This window comes from Bacillus rossius, unplaced genomic scaffold (genome assembly GCF_032445375.1).
Source record: "Bacillus rossius redtenbacheri isolate Brsri unplaced genomic scaffold, Brsri_v3 Brsri_v3_scf844, whole genome shotgun sequence".
Lineage (NCBI taxonomy): Eukaryota > Metazoa > Arthropoda > Insecta > Phasmatodea > Bacillidae > Bacillus > Bacillus rossius.
In genome coordinates, this window is record NW_026963079.1 from 1 (window position 1) to 22,072 (window position 22,072).

General features: G+C 57.4%; 1 protein-coding gene and 11 non-coding genes across 12 annotated transcripts; 5 read left to right on the top strand and 7 right to left on the bottom strand.

The window, feature by feature from the left end:
* Positions 1-2,531: 2,531 nt before the first annotated feature.
* Positions 2,532-21,930, bottom strand: LOC134545701 (uncharacterized; the record flags this gene model as incomplete). The annotated part of the gene is made up of 2 exons (XM_063388623.1): positions 2,532-3,203; positions 21,814-21,930. Coding segments are annotated over 2 exons (789 nt in total), but the record flags the coding sequence as incomplete, so codon positions are not given.
* On the top strand, positions 4,977-5,096 carry LOC134545704 (U5 spliceosomal RNA). The gene has a single exon (XR_010078725.1). It is a non-coding gene; the product is annotated as a U5 spliceosomal RNA (small nuclear RNA).
* Positions 5,396-5,558, bottom strand: LOC134545702 (U1 spliceosomal RNA). Its single transcript, XR_010078723.1, has one exon. It is a non-coding gene; the product is annotated as a U1 spliceosomal RNA (small nuclear RNA).
* On the top strand, positions 6,102-6,221 carry LOC134545705 (U5 spliceosomal RNA). The gene has a single exon (XR_010078726.1). It is a non-coding gene; the product is annotated as a U5 spliceosomal RNA (small nuclear RNA).
* LOC134545709 (U1 spliceosomal RNA) lies at positions 6,521-6,683 on the bottom strand. Its single transcript, XR_010078730.1, has one exon. It is a non-coding gene; the product is annotated as a U1 spliceosomal RNA (small nuclear RNA).
* LOC134545706 (U5 spliceosomal RNA) lies at positions 7,227-7,346 on the top strand. The gene has a single exon (XR_010078727.1). It is a non-coding gene; the product is annotated as a U5 spliceosomal RNA (small nuclear RNA).
* LOC134545710 (U1 spliceosomal RNA) lies at positions 7,646-7,808 on the bottom strand. The gene has a single exon (XR_010078731.1). It is a non-coding gene; the product is annotated as a U1 spliceosomal RNA (small nuclear RNA).
* Positions 8,352-8,471, top strand: LOC134545707 (U5 spliceosomal RNA). The gene has a single exon (XR_010078728.1). It is a non-coding gene; the product is annotated as a U5 spliceosomal RNA (small nuclear RNA).
* Positions 8,771-8,933, bottom strand: LOC134545711 (U1 spliceosomal RNA). The gene has a single exon (XR_010078732.1). It is a non-coding gene; the product is annotated as a U1 spliceosomal RNA (small nuclear RNA).
* LOC134545712 (U1 spliceosomal RNA) lies at positions 15,272-15,434 on the bottom strand. Its single transcript, XR_010078733.1, has one exon. It is a non-coding gene; the product is annotated as a U1 spliceosomal RNA (small nuclear RNA).
* On the top strand, positions 15,978-16,097 carry LOC134545708 (U5 spliceosomal RNA). Its single transcript, XR_010078729.1, has one exon. It is a non-coding gene; the product is annotated as a U5 spliceosomal RNA (small nuclear RNA).
* Positions 16,397-16,559, bottom strand: LOC134545703 (U1 spliceosomal RNA). Its single transcript, XR_010078724.1, has one exon. It is a non-coding gene; the product is annotated as a U1 spliceosomal RNA (small nuclear RNA).
* Positions 21,931-22,072: the final 142 nt, after the last annotated feature.

Sequence of the window (22,072 nt, forward strand, 5' to 3'; positions counted from 1 at the left end):
GTCGGAAAGTGGAGCAGCAAGAAGATAGCATTAATGAGGACGGTCAGGTAGACGATTCCTTTCCTGGACAACGAAGTAACCAGTCGTGGAGGAATGCCGTCGTGTCCAGGAGCCGCAGAGAGGCGCACAGTCTTCAAGATCTTCCCGACCTCTTTGGGCGTTGTGAGCATCCACCCCTCAACAGGAGGGGGCGCCACGCAAGTAAAGGAGGTCGGCAACGTGTGAGCTGGGCCTGCGCCCAGAACGGGACGCGGCACCTGGAACGTTCCTTCGAAATGAGCGGCGATGACCTCCGCCTGCTCCGCAGGAGAGTCAACCTGACGAACGCCAACAGTAAGAGGCGGAATCGTACGGGAGGTAGCCTTGAGCCGACGGATGTAGGTCCACACCGAGCCCGACGTGACAGAAAGTGCCTGGAGCTTCTCAAGTTGGTCCTGAGCCTGCCAACGGTGAATGGCGTGCCGGGCGGCCCTCCTCCAACACTTGTACTGTTCCAAGTCGGCCTCCTGATGCGAGCGTTGCCACCGCTCCCTCGCCCTGTCACGAGTCCTGACAAGCGCACGCAACTCCCGAGGGAACGGGGGTACCGACGTGCCGCGGCGGTCGCAAAGGGATGGCCTGCTGCGCGGCCGACTTGAGAAGGAGCGTGAAAGAATCCACTGCCTGGTCGAAAGATTGCGCATCACGTGGAACAGCCGTGAGGTCGAGACCATCATCAAGGAGGCGGCGATAGCGAGGCCAGTCAGCACGGCGAAAATCCCAGTGGAGCGGCAAAGAATCCAAAGAGGAAGCCAGCTCAAGAAGAGTACGGACAGGCAAGTGGTCCGAGTCGGACAACGTCACAGCAGCCGTATCAATGAGACTCATAGAAGGAGGCGCGATGAAGAAATCAAGGACAGAAGGAGCATGATCCAGACGAGCAGGCCGGTAAGAGGGCTCCGACGGCGCAAAAATCTGGAGGCCCAGGTGTGACACCAGACGGCCAAGACCCCGTCCCCTGTAGTCGGTCGTCCTACAGCCCCACGAGGTGCTACGGCAGTTGTAATCGCCGGCCATCAGGCAGTTGGCATCCATCTGAAAGAGCGCAGTCAACTCGGCAGCGGGAAAGGGAGTCTTCGGCCGCATGTAAACCACGATGAAGGTGAAAGACGCACCCGCGCCGGAACACCGAACGGCCGCAGCTTCCACCACCGAGAGATGAGGAACAGAACGGCGATGATGCTTGATGTCCTGCCGCACGAGGAGAGCAACGCCGCCACGTGGACCAGAGGAACGATCAGCACGGTGGATGCGGTAGCCAGGTAAGGAGAAGTCATCTGCCGCAGTCAACCAAGTCTCGGTCAGCCCCACCAAGGCAGGCCGGAACTGATGGAGAAGGACCAGCAAGTCAGGTAAGCGTGAGGAGACCGACCGCATGTTCCAGGTAAGAACAGTGTACTGCATGTCAGTGTGTAGGTGGTAAGGCCTCAGAACTGGACGAAAAAGCGCGTTGAACCTGATCCAGGAGTCCAAGTATGATGTCACACTTGGCAGTCCAGGAGCAGGCAGCCTGAAAGCGGTGAATCGCAGCCATGACTCGCTTGAACCATGTGCAGATGTCCAGCCGCTTGAAAAAGTCAAGGAGGTCACGAAGAGACTCGGAGTGACTTGGATCTTCAGGGCCAGAGACGGGCGGCGGTTGCTGTGACGGCTGACGCGACGTAGCATCGGCATAAGAGCGGCCTCCAGATCGACGCGATTGCATGCCAGGGGGGATCAACCGCGGAGCTTGTGCGGCAGGAACAGGTGGCTGGCGCTGTTGTTGTCTGGACTCCCTGGCCTGGATGAGACGGAGCCGTTCAGGACATCGCGAATAATTCGCAGGATGTGGGCCCTCGCAGAAAACGCATTTCGGCGGGTCCGACTTAGGGACAGGGCAGGCAGCCGAGGGATGGTCAGCGCCACACCGGACACAGACCGGGTCTTCATCACAGGTATGCGACGAGTGTCCCAGACGTTGGCACCGAAAACACTGGACGGTCCCACCACCACCGCGGAAGGGCTCTATGGTCACGCCGACACCGCCGAGATGGCGAATCTTCATAGCCTCAGCCACCTGAGTGGTGCCCTCCAACACCACCAGGAACAGTGGGTACGGCTCAGGAAAGGCAGAGCGGCTGGCGAGACGAGTCACTTTGGAGTGACGAATGCCGTTCTCCATCAAGGCCCCCGAAATGTGCTCAATCGGCGTGTCTATGTGCAACTTGCGGATGACCACCCTGGCATTCCTGTCCTCAGCGCACGTCCAGGTGTGGAACTTCTCGCCCTTGGACCGCAGCAAGTTGGTCATGGCAAAATGGTCCTCCTTATTTGCCATTTGGAAAGTCGAGGTGGAGTCATAATGCGTGGCAACAAAGGGCTGAGAGAACTTTGCGCGCAGCGCATCCAGTTCCTTAATGGCGTTCGGGGACAAACCGCCCCTGCGCACAATCAACGGCGGTTTCTTGGTGGCACGAGCACCACGAGCCACTCCAGAGTCTGGAGGGCGAAGATCAGTGCCGGGCCGCGCCGGCGGCATTTTCTGCGACGGCGGCGGCGGCCGAGACACGGGAGGCGGGGGGCAACTGAGTCGTCGTCGGGCGGCCCTCAGGACCACCGTGCACAGACACCGGAGGCAAGATCAACGGCACGTCCACATGAGAAGGACCAGCAATCTGCGAAGTGTGGACCACAGTAGCAGCACGCTTGGCACGCTTGGCGTAGGCGCGTTGAGGCATGGGCGGCTGCAGGCCGTGTAGGGGCGAAGACGGGGCTGGAGGACGGTCACCAGTTGGAGCAGCAGACCAGTCATACTCGTCGTCCGCCCAAAGGTCAGTCTGACGTTTCCCCAAACGGCCAGAGGAAGTGTCAGGAGCAGGTGGCCCCATCGAGAAGCTCAGAGCGCCGCCGAACTGAAAGTCGGGGGCACGAGAGGGGTCGAAAATACCAGGCTGCGCGGAAGCAGGGAGGTCCTGTAATGGCGCCGTGGCGTCAGGCCGCGTAGACAAGTTGGGTGCAGAACAAGGGACGGCAGCACCATGGCCAGCGCGAGACACGGAGGCTTCCTGCAGCGGCGACGAGAACATGTCGGCAGAAGAAACAGCAGGCAACCGCGCAGAGTGGTCAGAAGAGGGCAGAACAATCGGCGGCGGCAGCATGCCAGACTCAGGCGCGGCTGACCGAGGCTGCGAAAAAGGCGTCAAATCGGGCCCAGGGAGACCATGCGAAGCAGAGGGCGAAGCAGGGCGAACAGCGGCAGACACAGAGGCCTGGCCGAGTGGCAGAGATGAGCAGGTGTCAGAATCAGCAGGCACCCCACTGGCAAGAGTGGAGGCATAATAGGGGCCAGGCTGCGAGTAAAGGCTCGAAGCAGACATGGCCGAGGCAGAAATCGGGGCGGAACAAACAGTAGTCGTAATCGTGGTGGTGGTCAAAGAAACCAAGCTGGAGGAAGTAGCAGGAGGCCGCATGCCATAGCAAGCTGCGGCAGGCTGCTTGGTAACCAAAAGTTCCTCTTCGTGGTCGGAGCTCACTCGCGAAGACTGAGAGTCAACATCATCAGTGCTTGTTGCACTCGCCTGCGAGGAGCCTGTAGGAGCTGGGGGGGTCGGCTTCATTCGGCGCCAACTGCGGCCTTGGCCGGGGTCATCTTTGGTATAGGTGATTTTCGCCCTGCGAACTGTGGAGTCGCGAGGGCGGTCAGAAAGTCGGTCAGATTTGCGAAATTTATCTGCCATAATGGAGACAGAAAACACAATATAAATCAGCAAACTGGATTAAATATACTATCAAGATATGCAAAGGACGAAAACAAAACATAAAGACCGATGGTTGCACAAAAGCAGCGAAATCAGCGAGAAGACCGCGCGAGGCGAGACAAGCAGTTGCAAAAGCCGCCACTAGATGGCAGGGAGCAGCAAAAGAAATGCGCGCGCACAGGCAGCGCGCGAGCAGACATTGCGGACAGCAAGAAGTAGCGAGTTGAGCATCAGGAGAGACAGTAAGCGAAAAAACGGCGGAAAAATGGAGCAGCAACAAGAAACAGAAAAACAAAAGGCGACACAGCATCATCAGACAACTGCGCGCAGGAAGAAAGGCGAGCGGCGAATTCGGCACATCGCGAACAGCAGAAGAAACAGAGCGAGTTCGCGGAATGGGCGCCAGGCGGCAGCACAGTGCGAAGACGGTGCTGCCGCGCGGGTGGTGAGAAACGGAACTTAGTGAGAAATAATGGTAATCGTCGGAGTGTGTAAAATGAAAACTGAAAACTGAAAAGGGAGGAAGTTTGGATCCTATTCGATCCCCTGGTATAATCTGTACTTACTGTTGTCCCTAACTATTCTCTTTGAATATCATGCTCAACCGCTTACTTCAAGCCCTTTGTCCGCAATTGTAGCCACGAGCCAGGTAAGTATGCTGCGCAGTGTTTCGCTTTTCTATTTCACTTGGAGCTCGGACCACCTCATCAACGTGTTTTGAGGTTATGTACTTCTACCTCCGAAACAGCTCTTTCCCCAGACATAACACTCCCGTGCCAGTTCATCACACTACATGACAGTACACACCAACAATGCAAATACAATTTCTTCCTACAACTGCCCGTTTCTACTCGCACCTCGTTTCCTTTGTTTCTGTACCCACGGCGACGGTCGACCGCCGCGTGCATTTGGTTACCCCGTTTGCCGCGTGGCGGCACTTGGTTACACCGTTTGCCGCGTGGCGGCACTCGGGTCGTCGCGTCCGCCTCGGCAAAAAGGCGGGCACCACGGCACAGTCGAGAGGGGAACTTTTTTCCATTAGCAACATACCTAGGGTTTCACGAAATATCGAGTGCCGTGTCCCACGAGGCGATTTTCGGACGATTCGCGGCTTCAGGCTGCACGACCGTACGCTATTTTCACCATTAGTGGTGGTCCGCACATTTTTCCTATATAGTCCGGATTTTCAAAGTTTCAACCGTGCTCTGGTTTCCCTTCAAACGCATAAATCTTTCGCCTTTTACTAAAGATTTCCGTGGAGGGGAACATTTGATGAGTCTTTAAACAATTTTTTGTTGTGCCCAGTGTTTACACACTGGGCCGGTTACCGTTAAACCACTGGGCCCGGGGGTGAGGCGGGGAGGGGGAAATCTGAAAAATCGAATTGGACAAGTATCGTTCATGGGAATTTTTTTTTTCTTTTTTCAACTATTACCATGCACAATTACGTACCTTCCTTCCGCACTTTCAAGACGGTGGGGTTGTTCGCCAAGGCACCGTAAACTTGAGACCTACGAATGCATTACATACCATACACAGATGAAAAAAAAAAAAAAAATTACACTTCACTGTACATAATTCTTAACACTACTTCACAACTACTAAGTTGAAATTTTTTCACCGGGACAGCGCGAACGCAGTCCCGACTACCAAAAATTACGCGCCCGAGTTACCCACATTTGGGGTAATCGCAGAGGTCAGCTCAACCGAAGTGCAAGGGAAGAGCCTCACCCTGGGGGAACCCCCTGCTTGATCAGGGTAGCCCCTACGCCAGGTAAGTATGCTGCGCAGTGTTTCGCTTTTCTATTTCACTTGGAGCTCGGACCACCTCATCAACGTGTTTTGAGGTTATGTACTTCTACCTCCGAAACAGCTCTTTCCCCAGACATAACACTCCCGTGCCAGTTCATCACACTACATGACAGTACACACCAACAATGCAAATACAATTTCTTCCTACAACTGCCCGTTTCTACTCGCACCTCGTTTCCTTTGTTTCTGTACCCACGGCGACGGTCGACCGCCGCGTGCATTTGGTTACCCCGTTTGCCGCGTGGCGGCACTTGGTTACACCGTTTGCCGCGTGGCGGCACTCGGGTCGTCGCGTCCGCCTCGGCAAAAAGGCGGGCACCACGGCACAGTCGAGAGGGGAACTTTTTTCCATTAGCAACATACCTAGGGTTTCACGAAATATCGAGTGCCGTGTCCCACGAGGCGATTTTCGGACGATTCGCGGCTTCAGGCTGCACGACCGTACGCTATTTTCACCATTAGTGGTGGTCCGCACATTTTTCCTATATAGTCCGGATTTTCAAAGTTTCAACCGTGCTCTGGTTTCCCTTCAAACGCATAAATCTTTCGCCTTTTACTAAAGATTTCCGTGGAGGGGAACATTTGATGAGTCTTTAAACAATTTTTTGTTGTGCCCAGTGTTTACACACTGGGCCGGTTACCGTTAAACCACTGGGCCCGGGGGTGAGGCGGGGAGGGGGAAATCTGAAAAATCGAATTGGACAAGTATCGTTCATGGGAATTTTTTTTTTCTTTTTTCAACTATTACCATGCACAATTACGTACCTTCCTTCCGCACTTTCAAGACGGTGGGGTTGTTCGCCAAGGCACCGTAAACTTGAGACCTACGAATGCATTACATACCATACACAGATGAAAAAAAAAAAAAAAATTACACTTCACTGTACATAATTCTTAACACTACTTCACAACTACTAAGTTGAAATTTTTTCACCGGGACAGCGCGAACGCAGTCCCGACTACCAAAAATTACGCGCCCGAGTTACCCACATTTGGGGTAATCGCAGAGGTCAGCTCAACCGAAGTGCAAGGGAAGAGCCTCACCCTGGGGGAACCCCCTGCTTGATCAGGGTAGCCCCTACGCCAGGTAAGTATGCTGCGCAGTGTTTCGCTTTTCTATTTCACTTGGAGCTCGGACCACCTCATCAACGTGTTTTGAGGTTATGTACTTCTACCTCCGAAACAGCTCTTTCCCCAGACATAACACTCCCGTGCCAGTTCATCACACTACATGACAGTACACACCAACAATGCAAATACAATTTCTTCCTACAACTGCCCGTTTCTACTCGCACCTCGTTTCCTTTGTTTCTGTACCCACGGCGACGGTCGACCGCCGCGTGCATTTGGTTACCCCGTTTGCCGCGTGGCGGCACTTGGTTACACCGTTTGCCGCGTGGCGGCACTCGGGTCGTCGCGTCCGCCTCGGCAAAAAGGCGGGCACCACGGCACAGTCGAGAGGGGAACTTTTTTCCATTAGCAACATACCTAGGGTTTCACGAAATATCGAGTGCCGTGTCCCACGAGGCGATTTTCGGACGATTCGCGGCTTCAGGCTGCACGACCGTACGCTATTTTCACCATTAGTGGTGGTCCGCACATTTTTCCTATATAGTCCGGATTTTCAAAGTTTCAACCGTGCTCTGGTTTCCCTTCAAACGCATAAATCTTTCGCCTTTTACTAAAGATTTCCGTGGAGGGGAACATTTGATGAGTCTTTAAACAATTTTTTGTTGTGCCCAGTGTTTACACACTGGGCCGGTTACCGTTAAACCACTGGGCCCGGGGGTGAGGCGGGGAGGGGGAAATCTGAAAAATCGAATTGGACAAGTATCGTTCATGGGAATTTTTTTTTTCTTTTTTCAACTATTACCATGCACAATTACGTACCTTCCTTCCGCACTTTCAAGACGGTGGGGTTGTTCGCCAAGGCACCGTAAACTTGAGACCTACGAATGCATTACATACCATACACAGATGAAAAAAAAAAAAAAAATTACACTTCACTGTACATAATTCTTAACACTACTTCACAACTACTAAGTTGAAATTTTTTCACCGGGACAGCGCGAACGCAGTCCCGACTACCAAAAATTACGCGCCCGAGTTACCCACATTTGGGGTAATCGCAGAGGTCAGCTCAACCGAAGTGCAAGGGAAGAGCCTCACCCTGGGGGAACCCCCTGCTTGATCAGGGTAGCCCCTACGCCAGGTAAGTATGCTGCGCAGTGTTTCGCTTTTCTATTTCACTTGGAGCTCGGACCACCTCATCAACGTGTTTTGAGGTTATGTACTTCTACCTCCGAAACAGCTCTTTCCCCAGACATAACACTCCCGTGCCAGTTCATCACACTACATGACAGTACACACCAACAATGCAAATACAATTTCTTCCTACAACTGCCCGTTTCTACTCGCACCTCGTTTCCTTTGTTTCTGTACCCACGGCGACGGTCGACCGCCGCGTGCATTTGGTTACCCCGTTTGCCGCGTGGCGGCACTTGGTTACACCGTTTGCCGCGTGGCGGCACTCGGGTCGTCGCGTCCGCCTCGGCAAAAAGGCGGGCACCACGGCACAGTCGAGAGGGGAACTTTTTTCCATTAGCAACATACCTAGGGTTTCACGAAATATCGAGTGCCGTGTCCCACGAGGCGATTTTCGGACGATTCGCGGCTTCAGGCTGCACGACCGTACGCTATTTTCACCATTAGTGGTGGTCCGCACATTTTTCCTATATAGTCCGGATTTTCAAAGTTTCAACCGTGCTCTGGTTTCCCTTCAAACGCATAAATCTTTCGCCTTTTACTAAAGATTTCCGTGGAGGGGAACATTTGATGAGTCTTTAAACAATTTTTTGTTGTGCCCAGTGTTTACACACTGGGCCGGTTACCGTTAAACCACTGGGCCCGGGGGTGAGGCGGGGAGGGGGAAATCTGAAAAATCGAATTGGACAAGTATCGTTCATGGGAATTTTTTTTTTCTTTTTTCAACTATTACCATGCACAATTACGTACCTTCCTTCCGCACTTTCAAGACGGTGGGGTTGTTCGCCAAGGCACCGTAAACTTGAGACCTACGAATGCATTACATACCATACACAGATGAAAAAAAAAAAAAAAATTACACTTCACTGTACATAATTCTTAACACTACTTCACAACTACTAAGTTGAAATTTTTTCACCGGGACAGCGCGAACGCAGTCCCGACTACCAAAAATTACGCGCCCGAGTTACCCACATTTGGGGTAATCGCAGAGGTCAGCTCAACCGAAGTGCAAGGGAAGAGCCTCACCCTGGGGGAACCCCCTGCTTGATCAGGGTAGCCCCTACGCCAGGTAAGTATGCTGCGCAGTGTTTCGCTTTTCTATTTCACTTGGAGCTCGGACCACCTCATCAACGTGTTTTGAGGTTATGTACTTCTACCTCCGAAACAGCTCTTTCCCCAGACATAACACTCCCGTGCCAGTTCATCACACTACATGACAGTACACACCAACAATGCAAATACAATTTCTTCCTACAACTGCCCGTTTCTACTCGCACCTCGTTTCCTTTGTTTCTGTACCCACGGCGACGGTCGACCGCCGCGTGCATTTGGTTACCCCGTTTGCCGCGTGGCGGCACTTGGTTACACCGTTTGCCGCGTGGCGGCACTCGGGTCGTCGCGTCCGCCTCGGCAAAAAGGCGGGCACCACGGCACAGTCGAGAGGGGAACTTTTTTCCATTAGCAACATACCTAGGGTTTCACGAAATATCGAGTGCCGTGTCCCACGAGGCGATTTTCGGACGATTCGCGGCTTCAGGCTGCACGACCGTACGCTATTTTCACCATTAGTGGTGGTCCGCACATTTTTCCTATATAGTCCGGATTTTCAAAGTTTCAACCGTGCTCTGGTTTCCCTTCAAAGGCATCAAACTGTTCAGGGGAATTTTTTAAAAGCTTTTTGAAGCAAATCTGAGCACTTTTGGCCATTAACTAACTGGTTTCCTTTCAGCAATTTCAGCGAGCCGCCGAGACCTGCTGCTGCTAGTTCCTGAGTCGACCACCAGGAGTGCTCTTGTGTAGATCTAGTTCTTAGATCCTAGATCTTCTTCTTGTGAGTGCTGTGCGCCACCGAGTCGCGGCCTATTGGGGCGGCTGAGGGGGGAGTTTGGAATGGACTCCCTCCCGATGAAGCCAAACCAGGGCGGGGGCGACCTCGGTCAGAGGCCATCGGCCGAGGCCACTTCTTGTGACTCCCGGCAACCAAGTTGTAGCCTATTGGGGAGGCCGAGGGGAGAGTTTGGAATGGACTCTCTCCCGATGACGCCGAACCAGGGCGGGGACGACTTTGGTCCGAGGCCCTCGGCCGAGGCCGGTTCTGGCGATGAGATGACTACTGACAATCGGCCACCCCAGCCACGACAATACTGTGGACCGCATCGCCAGCGCTTGGAGACCATGCAAGTCGGGTCTGGGGAGGCGGGCGCTGCTGGGGTCGGGGGGGTGGCTCCGCCTCCCTCCCCCGCGCCGGCCGGGCTGCGCACCCAGACTGTTTGCATTAAGGTCAGCGAGACGAAACATCTTCACGGCCTGGATGTCTCCACCATCCTCGCTCTGCCTACGACTACCTCTGCTCCAACACCACCAACTGTGACTACTACTACCACCACGGCCTGCATCACTTCACCGATCATGTCTCCTGCGCCTTCTCTTCCGCTGTTGCCGACCGACTCACCGCCTGCCGCCGTTCCTCCTGCTGCGACTGCTACTCCCATGGACACCGGCTTCATCGTTCCCACGAAGACCGTCAAGCGCGCCCACCCCGACCAGCACTCCTCCGACGATGCCGTCCCTACCAGCAACCGCTACGACAGTCTCCTCAGTCTACCGGATACCGACACCGACGACGGCGCTGGGGCTGCCTCCTCGGACCGACCCTTGACTGCCAAGCCCCGCCGCAAGCAGCATGCTAAACGGCACCGGCCCGACACGCAACCTCCTCCTGTGCCCTTCACCACTCTCCCGGGCCCCTCTTCGACGAGTCCCAGCTCATCTCGTGCTCCACCCCGCCCTCCAGCCTCGCAGCCTCGTGCCTCCTCCTCGGCGGCGCCTCGCCCGCCTACCTCCACTCCTCGCACGCCTCGCATGCCTCCGATCGCCTGCCTTCTCACGCCCACAGCCGGCCCCTTCGCCACTGCACAACGTTTTCAGTCTCTCCTCTCCGGTCCTCTCTCTGTCACCTCCGTCAATGACCGCACCTCCTTTTATACCAGCAACCCTCAGGACCACCAGCTCCTATTTGACGAACTCCAACGCCTCGGATATAAACCCTACACCCATCTCCGCCCCGACGAGCGTGCCGATCGAGTTGTGATCAAGAAACTCCCTCTCTCCACGACGGCTGACGAGGTCACCCAGTCCCTGCTCGACCTGCACCTACCTGTGGCATCTGTGGTGGCCATGCGCACCTCTCCTACTTCAACGACCCGGCCTTTCCTGGTCACTACATCCGGTCTGGGTGAGGCAGCCCCCTTCCTGAAGTTGAAGACATTGGGCTGCTGGGTGGTGGCAGTTGAGAAATACCGCGGCTCGGGGCGCGTACCTCAGTGCTACCGCTGCCAGCGGCCTGGACACCCGTCCTCCCGATGCCACCGGGACCTCGCCTGTTTCAAGTGCGCTGGGCCCCACTGGTCTCGGGACTGCACCTCGACTACCCGACGCTGCACGCTCTGTGACGGGGCCCACTTCGCTACTTCCACTGACTGTCGCGTGATTCAGGCTTACCTGCGCCGACACCCTCAACGACTCACTGACGCCACGACGACTGCCGTGGGGACCGGGCCCTCTGTCCCGTCCCTGTCCGATCCCAAGACGTTTCCTGCTCTCTCCACCAATGCTTGGGCACGCCCTCCCCCCGTTGTTCCGGTTGTTCCCCCCTCTGCCACCTCGCACCCTCCTCCTTCCGCTCCTTCTTCTGACTCTCGACCGCTTGCCTCCGACTCAGACTGCTCGTCGCTTTCATCCCTCATTCACGACTTCATTTCATTCATCCGACAGTACCTCCCGCTCATCCGGACTGTCCTGACGGCACTCTCCCGAGCCCGCACCTCCACCGAGAAGTTCGGAGTGCTCCTCCAGGCCCTTCTGAATTTCTTCGATGGATCCCGCCCCTCCCCTTAGTGTCCTCATCTGGAACGTCTTTTCCCTCCTCCCTAAGCTCCACGACCTTTTGCACCTGCTCCACGAGCGATCGCCCGACGTCGTGTTCCTTTCTGAGACCTGGCTCTCCCCCTCTGCCCCCGTCCTGGTCCCCGGGTATGCGGTCCACCGTGCCGATCGCGATGGTCGGGGCGGGGGGGTGGCGTTACTCGTCCGCAACACCATTTCACATCATCGCCGTCGCATCCCTTCTTCCCCCGCGGCCGAGGCGGTTGCTGTGCGCTTGCACGGCCTCCCGTACTCCCTGACCTTGGTATCCTTGTACCTCCCCCCTCAGTTCGCCTTTCCCACGGCCGACGTTGTCGCCCTCGGTCGGCTCGACGCCCACGTCGTGCTGGCCGGGGACTTCAACGCCACCCATCCCTTCTGGGGCTGTGCCGCCGCAAACCGGCGGGGCAGCTCCCTCCGGCAACTCCTTCGGCGTACTCCTCTCTCTCTTTATGCCCCTCCGACCCCGACATTTTTTCCGGCCCAGCTCAACCGGCAACCCAGCATCATCGACTTTGCACTGTCCACGCCCCTCCCCATTCTCTCGGATCTCACCACCATCACCTCCGGCACCTCCGACCACTTGCCTGTTCTTGCCACACTTCACTTTCACCCCCATTCTAACCCCCACCTCCCCCGCTTCGATTTTCCCAAGGCCGACTGGGGCGGTTTTCAGCGTTCCCTCTCCGCTGCCATTGACCTGTCTGTTCCGTTCGATACCCCTGCCCGCCTTGACGCCAACGTTCTCTCGCTGACCGACGCCATTTCCGCGGCCGCCTCTGCCAACATACCTCTGGTTCCCCCCCGTCCCCTTGTCGACCCATTTCCGCCTTACCTCCGGGACGCCTTGTCCTTGCGCGACCGCTTCCGCGTCCTCTGGCAGGCTAGTCGTTCCCTGCTGCACCGGCGGGTGTACCTGGTGCTGCGGGGGCGCTGCCGGCGATTGGTCGCGGAGTGGAGGGCCCGTCTGGACACTCGGCGTCTCCAATCCCTCTCTGCTTGCTCCGGCTCCCTCTGGTCTCACGTCCGTCGTCTCCGCTCGGTTCCTACCACCATCCCCCCGCTGACCACCCCCACAGGTGTGGCGGAAACGGCCTCGGAGCGATCCGAGGCGGTGGCCGCCTGCCTGGCGACCACCTTCGCATCCGCACCCGGCCCTTCCCTGTCCTCCGAGTCTTCGGACGACGAGGACGGGGCCCGCCTCCTGTCTCGCCACGTCACTTTGCCCCCCCTTCCGGCCACCTTCCCCCTGCCGCTCGTCACGCCTTCCGAGGTCCGCACCCTGCTCGCCCGCCTTCGGCCCCGTTCTGCTCCTGGCCACGACTCTCTGCCCTCCCCCGTGCTCCGTGCCCTACCTCGCAAGGCCCTTGTGTTTCTGACCCGTCTTTTCAACGCAATGTTCCTCCTCTGCCACTTCCCCACCCCCTGGAAAACCGCCATCGTCTCACCCATCCCCAAACCTGGCAAGCCCCCGTCTCTCCCTTCATCTTTTCGGCCCATCTCGCTTCTTCCTATTCTGTCCAAGGTCGCGGAACGGGCGATCCACCGCCGTCTCCTCTTTCAAGTCACCACCCTGGACCTTCTACCCCACCACCAGTTCGGTTTCCGCCCCCGCCACTCGACGACCCACGCCATTGCCCGTGTGGAGCACCTGGTGGTCCAGGGATTCGCCAGGCGGCAACACACGGGCATGGTGCTTCTTGACCTCGCCCGTGCTTTCGATTCCGTTCCGCATGCCCAGCTCCTCCAGCGCCTCTCTGCCACCGACCTCTCATCTCATCTCGTCCGCCTCCTCTGCTCCTTCCTGGAGGGTCGCACCTTCCGGGTTCGGGTGGAGGGGGTCCTCTCCGGCCCCCGCCCCATCTCCGCCGGCGTCCCCCAGGGCGCCATTCTCTCACCGCTACTTTTTACCCTCCACATCTCTGATCTCAAGCCCCCTCCCGGCACCTATCTTGTCCAGTACGCCGATGATACCTGTCTCCTGGCCTCTTCAGTTTCCGAGCGGCTGCTCTGCGACCGTCTCGGCCGCGGCCTCACTTCCCTCAACAATCAGTTCCTCGCGCATGGCATCGGGCTCAATCACTCTAAATCACGATCCATCCTCTTCTCCCGACTTCATCCACACCACGACCACCCGCCAGTCATCTCCACCGTAGCCATCCCCTGGTCGCCTCGCATCCGTTATCTGGGGGTCACCCTAGACAATACCTTTACTTTTCTGCCGCACCTCGACTCCATCCGCACCAAGTCCCGTGCCGTCATGGCTCAGCTGGCCACCGTACTCAGACCGACATCCGGCACCCCTCTCGACGTTCGTGTGACTGCCTACCGTTCCTTCGTTCTTCCCCACTTCCTCTACGCGTGCCCGGCTTGGGTCCACTCCTCTCTGTACAACCTCCGTCCGATCGCCCGGTCCTACTTTCTCGGTGCCCGCCTCCTGCTCGGTCTCCCTCGCGCCACCTTACGACAGACCCTCCTGGACCAGACTGGGCTCCCGCACTTACACGAGCTGCTCTGCAAGGTGACTAAGAAGTTTCTCCGCCACTGCCGGCGTTCTGACAACCCCCTGATCCGACTCCTTGCAGAGCCCCTGCCTGACGCCCCTCACCCCCGCCGACCGCTCTTTACCTACGATCATTTGAGACGCCCTGACCCTGATGACGTTGACGCTGGTGCAGTCGCGGCTGGTGGGCCCGGCAGCTGACGACGGTGATCACCACGTCCACGGTTGGCTCTGAGGAATGTTACCAGGCATCATCCCATCAAGATCTCTGCTCTCAGTGAACTACTGCCTAACATCGCCACTGCTCCGGACCGTCTTCATCTGCGGCCCGGCACCTTCTGCGCCCCGAGTCGCCCCCGGCAGCCCACAGAAGATTCGCCGCCCAACAAGCAGCTGGACCTCTAGGACGGTATCGTCGGAGGGGCCCCGTTTCGTCAGTGTTGAATAAAGATTGTCACCATTCGCCCTTGTGGCCATGTATTCGTGTTCTATGTTGTGTTTTATTTGTGTTCACCTGTATCCGCTTTTTATATTAGAGATGAATTTTTTGGTGGGTAACTCCCTTCAGTGGGAGTTCCCTTTGTTAAAAAAAAAAAAAAAAAAAAAAAAAAACTAAAGATTTCCGTGGAGGGGAACATTTGATGAGTCTTTAAACAATTTTTTGTTGTGCCCAGTGTTTACACACTGGGCCGGTTACCGTTAAACCACTGGGCCCGGGGGTGAGGCGGGGAGGGGGAAATCTGAAAAATCGAATTGGACAAGTATCGTTCATGGGAATTTTTTTTTTCTTTTTTCAACTATTACCATGCACAATTACGTACCTTCCTTCCGCACTTTCAAGACGGTGGGGTTGTTCGCCAAGGCACCGTAAACTTGAGACCTACGAATGCATTACATACCATACACAGATGAAAAAAAAAAAAAAAATTACACTTCACTGTACATAATTCTTAACACTACTTCACAACTACTAAGTTGAAATTTTTTCACCGGGACAGCGCGAACGCAGTCCCGACTACCAAAAATTACGCGCCCGAGTTACCCACATTTGGGGTAATCGCAGAGGTCAGCTCAACCGAAGTGCAAGGGAAGAGCCTCACCCTGGGGGAACCCCCTGCTTGATCAGGGTAGCCCCTACGCCAGGTAAGTATGCTGCGCAGTGTTTCGCTTTTCTATTTCACTTGGAGCTCGGACCACCTCATCAACGTGTTTTGAGGTTATGTACTTCTACCTCCGAAACAGCTCTTTCCCCAGACATAACACTCCCGTGCCAGTTCATCACACTACATGACAGTACACACCAACAATGCAAATACAATTTCTTCCTACAACTGCCCGTTTCTACTCGCACCTCGTTTCCTTTGTTTCTGTACCCACGGCGACGGTCGACCGCCGCGTGCATTTGGTTACCCCGTTTGCCGCGTGGCGGCACTTGGTTACACCGTTTGCCGCGTGGCGGCACTCGGGTCGTCGCGTCCGCCTCGGCAAAAAGGCGGGCACCACGGCACAGTCGAGAGGGGAACTTTTTTCCATTAGCAACATACCTAGGGTTTCACGAAATATCGAGTGCCGTGTCCCACGAGGCGATTTTCGGACGATTCGCGGCTTCAGGCTGCACGACCGTACGCTATTTTCACCATTAGTGGTGGTCCGCACATTTTTCCTATATAGTCCGGATTTTCAAAGTTTCAACCGTGCTCTGGTTTCCCTTCAAACGCATAAATCTTTCGCCTTTTACTAAAGATTTCCGTGGAGGGGAACATTTGATGAGTCTTTAAACAATTTTTTGTTGTGCCCAGTGTTTACACACTGGGCCGGTTACCGTTAAACCACTGGGCCCGGGGGTGAGGCGGGGAGGGGGAAATCTGAAAAATCGAATTGGACAAGTATCGTTCATGGGAATTTTTTTTTTCTTTTTTCAACTATTACCATGCACAATTACGTACCTTCCTTCCGCACTTTCAAGACGGTGGGGTTGTTCGCCAAGGCACCGTAAACTTGAGACCTACGAATGCATTACATACCATACACAGATGAAAAAAAAAAAAAAAATTACACTTCACTGTACATAATTCTTAACACTACTTCACAACTACTAAGTTGAAATTTTTTCACCGGGACAGCGCGAACGCAGTCCCGACTACCAAAAATTACGCGCCCGAGTTACCCACATTTGGGGTAATCGCAGAGGTCAGCTCAACCGAAGTGCAAGGGAAGAGCCTCACCCTGGGGGAACCCCCTGCTTGATCAGGGTAGCCCCTACGCCAGGTAAGTATGCTGCGCAGTGTTTCGCTTTTCTATTTCACTTGGAGCTCGGACCACCTCATCAACGTGTTTTGAGGTTATGTACTTCTACCTCCGAAACAGCTCTTTCCCCAGACATAACACTCCCGTGCCAGTTCATCACACTACATGACAGTACACACCAACAATGCAAATACAATTTCTTCCTACAACTGCCCGTTTCTACTCGCACCTCGTTTCCTTTGTTTCTGTACCCACGGCGACGGTCGACCGCCGCGTGCATTTGGTTACCCCGTTTGCCGCGTGGCGGCACTTGGTTACACCGTTTGCCGCGTGGCGGCACTCGGGTCGTCGCGTCCGCCTCGGCAAAAAGGCGGGCACCACGGCACAGTCGAGAGGGGAACTTTTTTCCATTAGCAACATACCTAGGGTTTCACGAAATATCGAGTGCCGTGTCCCACGAGGCGATTTTCGGACGATTCGCGGCTTCAGGCTGCACGACCGTACGCTATTTTCACCATTAGTGGTGGTCCGCACATTTTTCCTATATAGTCCGGATTTTCAAAGTTTCAACCGTGCTCTGGTTTCCCTTCAAACTGCTCTTAGGTGCTACTCTGAGTGGTTTGCAGGGATTTCCTTAGTTAATTCGAGTTTTCCTCGCGTGCTTTTATAATCCGACCAGTCGTTTCTGGTGCGAAGACTTGCTGCTGGGTGCATATCCGGATCTGGTAACTCTCAGCAGCAAGCAACAGGGTCCCCCCCTGGGCATTGCTGGGGGGACTCTGCAGAAATAAATTCAACCCTCGGGTTCCACTAATTATTATTTTATTTTTATTTACAAGTTCTACTCAGCATCACTCCTATTATATTCACTCCATCTTCTTCCACCTTTAACTGACTGCTGACTGCTGCTGCTGCTTCCTGGGGCTGTCACCAGGTGGCCGAGAAGAGTAGTTCCTCCCAGGTGTGGCTCTTGGCCTGCCGACTTGATTGTTTCTCGTCGGCATGGCCGAGGGGGGGTCCGGGGAGGACCCGCCCCTGGGGGACTCCGACTTTGAGGGCCGACTCCAACCGCCATTGAGGGACTACACCAGGCCTCCTGGTGGCCACCGAGACCGGACGGGTGCCTCGGGCGATGCTGGAGCAGAGGGATGCTCGCCGCCCCCCACCCCCAGCCAGACCGGGATCCGCACCCAGGAGCGCTGCACGAAGGTGTCGGAGTCCAAGCATCACCAGATGGTGCCACCTGGCTTCTGCTCCGACACCCCCTTCACCCCGGACGTCACCATGGCAGCAACCCTCACCACCACGACCACCACCATGACGACCACGACAGTTTGCACTTTCACCCCCTCTGCTTCTCACCCCATCTCCTCACCATTCTCAGCCCCTTCCCCCTCACTGCCACTCATCCCTGTCGAGCCTGCGGCCCCCCGGGACGTGCCGATGGACACCGGCTTCAGCCTCCCCCGCCGGACGGTGAAGCGGCCGAGGATGGGGCGCGCCGAGGACCGCACCTCCATCTCCAACCGGTTTGGCGCCCTCGAGCTCGACTCCGCCGGCGAGGAGGGGACCTCGTCCCGGGACTCGTCACCTGCACCATCCACGTCATCCCGCATCTCACACCTCACCCGCCGCACCACCCCCCGACCGACTACGACCGCCGCGACTCAGCCATCGACCTCCGCTGCTCGTCAGCCGTCGCCTCGACCATCCACCTCCGCATCTGCACCTGGACCCCGCACCCGGCCTCCCACCCAACCTGCTGCCGCCCCCGCATCTGCCTCCGCCGCCGCCACCGTCAAGCCTACCCGCATGCCGCCCATCGGCTGCCGCCTCCCCATCACCACCAGCCCCTTCACCCTGGCCCAATCGTTTCAGTCGCTCCTTTCTGGCAAGCTATCCATCACCTCCGTCGACGGCCGCACCTCCTTTTACACTTCTAACGCCGCTGATCACACCTTCCTATACAACCACCTCACCCAGCTCGGCCATCAGCCTTTCACGCACCTGCGACAGGACGAGAAGGGGGACCGACTCGTCCTGAAGCGTCTCCCACTCACCACTACCCCCGAGGAGGTGCACGCCGCCCTCCTCGACCTGGACCTACCCGTTGCTTCCGTCACTCCGCTCCGCGTCACCGACACCGCCACGACCCGTCCGTTCCTGGTTAATACTCACCACCTGGGGGAGGCAGCTCCCTTCCTGGCTCTACGCTCCCTGGGCTGCTGGGTGGTCTCCGTCGAACGCTATCGTGGCAGCGGGCGGGTCCCGCAGTGTTACCGGTGCCAGCAGGCCGGCCACCCATCCACACGCTGCGAGAGGCCGGTGGCCTGTTTCAAGTGTGCCGGGCCCCACCGGTCCCGCGAGTGCACATCGACGACTCCGAAGTGCGTCAATTGCGGCGAGGCGCACTTCGCGACTTCCATGGACTGCCGGGTGAACCAGGCCTACCTCAGACGCCACCCCCCCCCGACAACAGCCTGAGGCCACCCCGGCACCGCGACCGCGACCGCCAAACTTGACCGACGCTCGTGCCTTTCCCGCCGTCACCTCCAACGCCTGGACTCGGCGCGGTTCCGCCGCCGCCACCCTGTTCCCCTCCCGCGACGGGCCATCTCCATCTGCACCTCAGGACCCCTCATCTCACCGACCGGACGCTGACGACACTTCATTCACCACGATCATACGTGACCTCATCCAGCTGTTTCGGCAGTACTTTCCCTTCATTCGCCGCACCCTGACCGCCCTGTCCCATGCCAAGTCCCCTTCGGAGAGATTCGAGGTGCTCCTCCAAGCGCTTCTGGGTCTCTTCGATGGATCCCCCGCCGCCCCTTAAGCTCCTAGTCTGGAACGCCTTTTCTTTGCTCCCTAAGCTTCTCGACTTCCTTCACCTCGTCGACGAGCACTCACCCGATGTCGTGTTCCTATCAGAGACCTGGCTGACCCCCGCTGTACCCCTCCGCGTCCCGGGATATGCCGTCCACCGCTCCGACCGTGATGGTCGGGGGGGTGGGGTGGCACTCCTGGTGCGCGACACCTTCACCCATCACCGCCGACACATTCCACCTTCACCCGCGACTGAGGCTGTGGCCGTGCGCCTGTTCGGACAGCCCTACTCCCTGACTCTAGTCTCCGTGTATCTCCCACCCCAATTTGCCTTCCCCTCTGCCGCCGTTGTCGCCCTCGGTCGGCTCGATGCCCATGTCGTGCTGGCCGGGGACTTCAACGCCACCCATCCCTACTGGGGCTGCGTCGCGGCCAACCGCCGAGGCAGCTCCCTCCGTCAGCTCCTCCGGCGTACTAACCTCTCCATCTGCGCCCCCGCCACCCCCACATTCTTCCCCGCTCAGCACCACCGTCATCCCAGTATCATCGACCTCGCCCTCACCACACCGCTCCCCATCATCTCTGGTCTCACCACGCTCACCGCCGGGGCCTCGGATCACCTGCCCGTCCTCGGCTCCCTTCACTTCTACCCCCATTCCAACCCGCACCTTCCCCGCTTCGACTTCCGCAACGCCGACTGGAATGGGTTCCAGACCACCCTCTCATCATCACTCGACCTCACCCTCCCCTTCGACACCCCCGACCGTCTCGACGCCAACGTCGTGTCATTCACCCGGGCCGTCTCTGCGGCCGCCTCCGCTCACATTCCGCTGGCCACTCCAAGTACCCGCATCACCCCCTTCCCGCCTTACCTGCGTGACGCCGTGGTCCTGCGCGACCGCTTCCGCGGCCTGTGGCAGGCCAACCGGTCCCCGTTGACACGGATGGTGTTCCTCCTGCTGCGGGGCCGGTGCCGCCGGATGGTCGCGGCGTGGAAGGCGCATTTGGAGACCCGGCGTCTCGGCTCCCTCGCCTCTGCATCCGGCTCTCTGTGGACCTACGTCCGGCGCCTCCGATCGGTCCCCACCACTATTCCCCCACTCACCCACCCGGCCGGGGTGGCGGAGACTGCCCCTGAGCGATCGGAGGCGGTCGCTGCCTATCTCGCGACCACGTTTGCCTCCGCTGACCCCCCCACCCTCTCCTCCGAGTCTTCGGACGACGGGGACACACCCCCCCCCCCTCGCACATCACGTCACTCTGCCCGTTCTTCCGGACTCTCTGCCATTCCCTCTCGCCACGCCATCGGAGGTGCGCACACTCCTCCTCCGTCTCAAGCCCCCTTCTGCCCCCGGTTCCGACTCTCTGCCTGCACCCGTCCTCCGTGCTCTTCCTCGGAAGGCGACGGTCTTCCTTACCCGCATCATCAACGCGATGTTCCTTCTCTGTCATTTCCCCACCCCTTGGAAAGTGGCCATTGTCTCACCCATACCCAAACCCGGGAAGCCCCCTTCCCTACCATCATCGTACCGCCCCATTTCTCTTCTACCCATCATCTCTAAGGTCGCAGAGCGGACCATTCTCACACGCCTTCTCCTTCACGTCAACCTCTTGCATCTTCTCCCCCATCACCAGTTCGGTTTCCGCAAACGTCACTCCACCTCCCACGCCATCGCCCGTGTGGAGGTGCTGGCTGTCCAAGGTTTCGCACGGCGCCAACACACGGGCATGGTGCTTCTGGACCTTGCCCGGGCATTTGATTCCGTGCCCCATTCACAACTCATTCACCGTCTCTCCGCCACCGACCTTCCACCTCATCTCATACGCCTCATCTGCTCGTTCCTGGGGGGTCGTACCTTCCGGGTTCGGGTGGAGGGCGAACTCTCCGACCCCCGTCACATCATGGCCGGCGTCCCCCAGGGCGCCATCCTTTCACCCCTTCTCTTCACCCTTCACATCGCCGACCTGCAACCACCACCTGGCACTCACCTGGTTCAGTACGCCGATGACACTTGCCTCCTCGCTTCCTCCGTCTCCGAGCGGATGCTCGGCGGCCGCCTGAGCCGCGGGCTCACATCACTCTCTACTCAGTTCCTCGCGCACGGCATCGGGCTGAACTGCTCGAAGACCCAATCCATTCTCTTCTCACGCATCCACCCACGCCAGGACCACCCCCCACGAGTTTCCAGCACTGCCATCCCCTGGTCACCCGAGGTCCGCTATCTGGGGGTGACCCTGGACAGTACCTTCACTTTCATCCCGCACCTTGCTTCCATGAAGACTCAATCCAGGGCGGTCTTGGCGCAGCTGGCACCGATACTGCGACCCTCATCTGGCACCCCCCTCCCGGTTCGCATCACCGCATTTCATTCCTACGTCATCCCACGCTTCACCTACGCATCCCCCGTGTGGGTTCATTCATCCCGTTTCAACCTTCGCCCCATTACCCGCACCTACTTCCTGGGGATTCGTCTCCTTCTCGGACTCCCCCGCGCCACCTCCAGGCTGACTCTCCTGGCAGACTCCGGCCTGCCCCACCTTCACCCTCTCCTTCGCTCCATGACTACTTACTTCCTACGCCGATGCCGACGCAGCGACAACCCCCTCATCCTTCAACTTGCGGAGCCGCTGCCTCCTGCACCCCACCCACGACGACCGCTCTTTTCGACTGACCACTTACGCGACGACTCCGACGACGACGCTGACGACGTCCCGG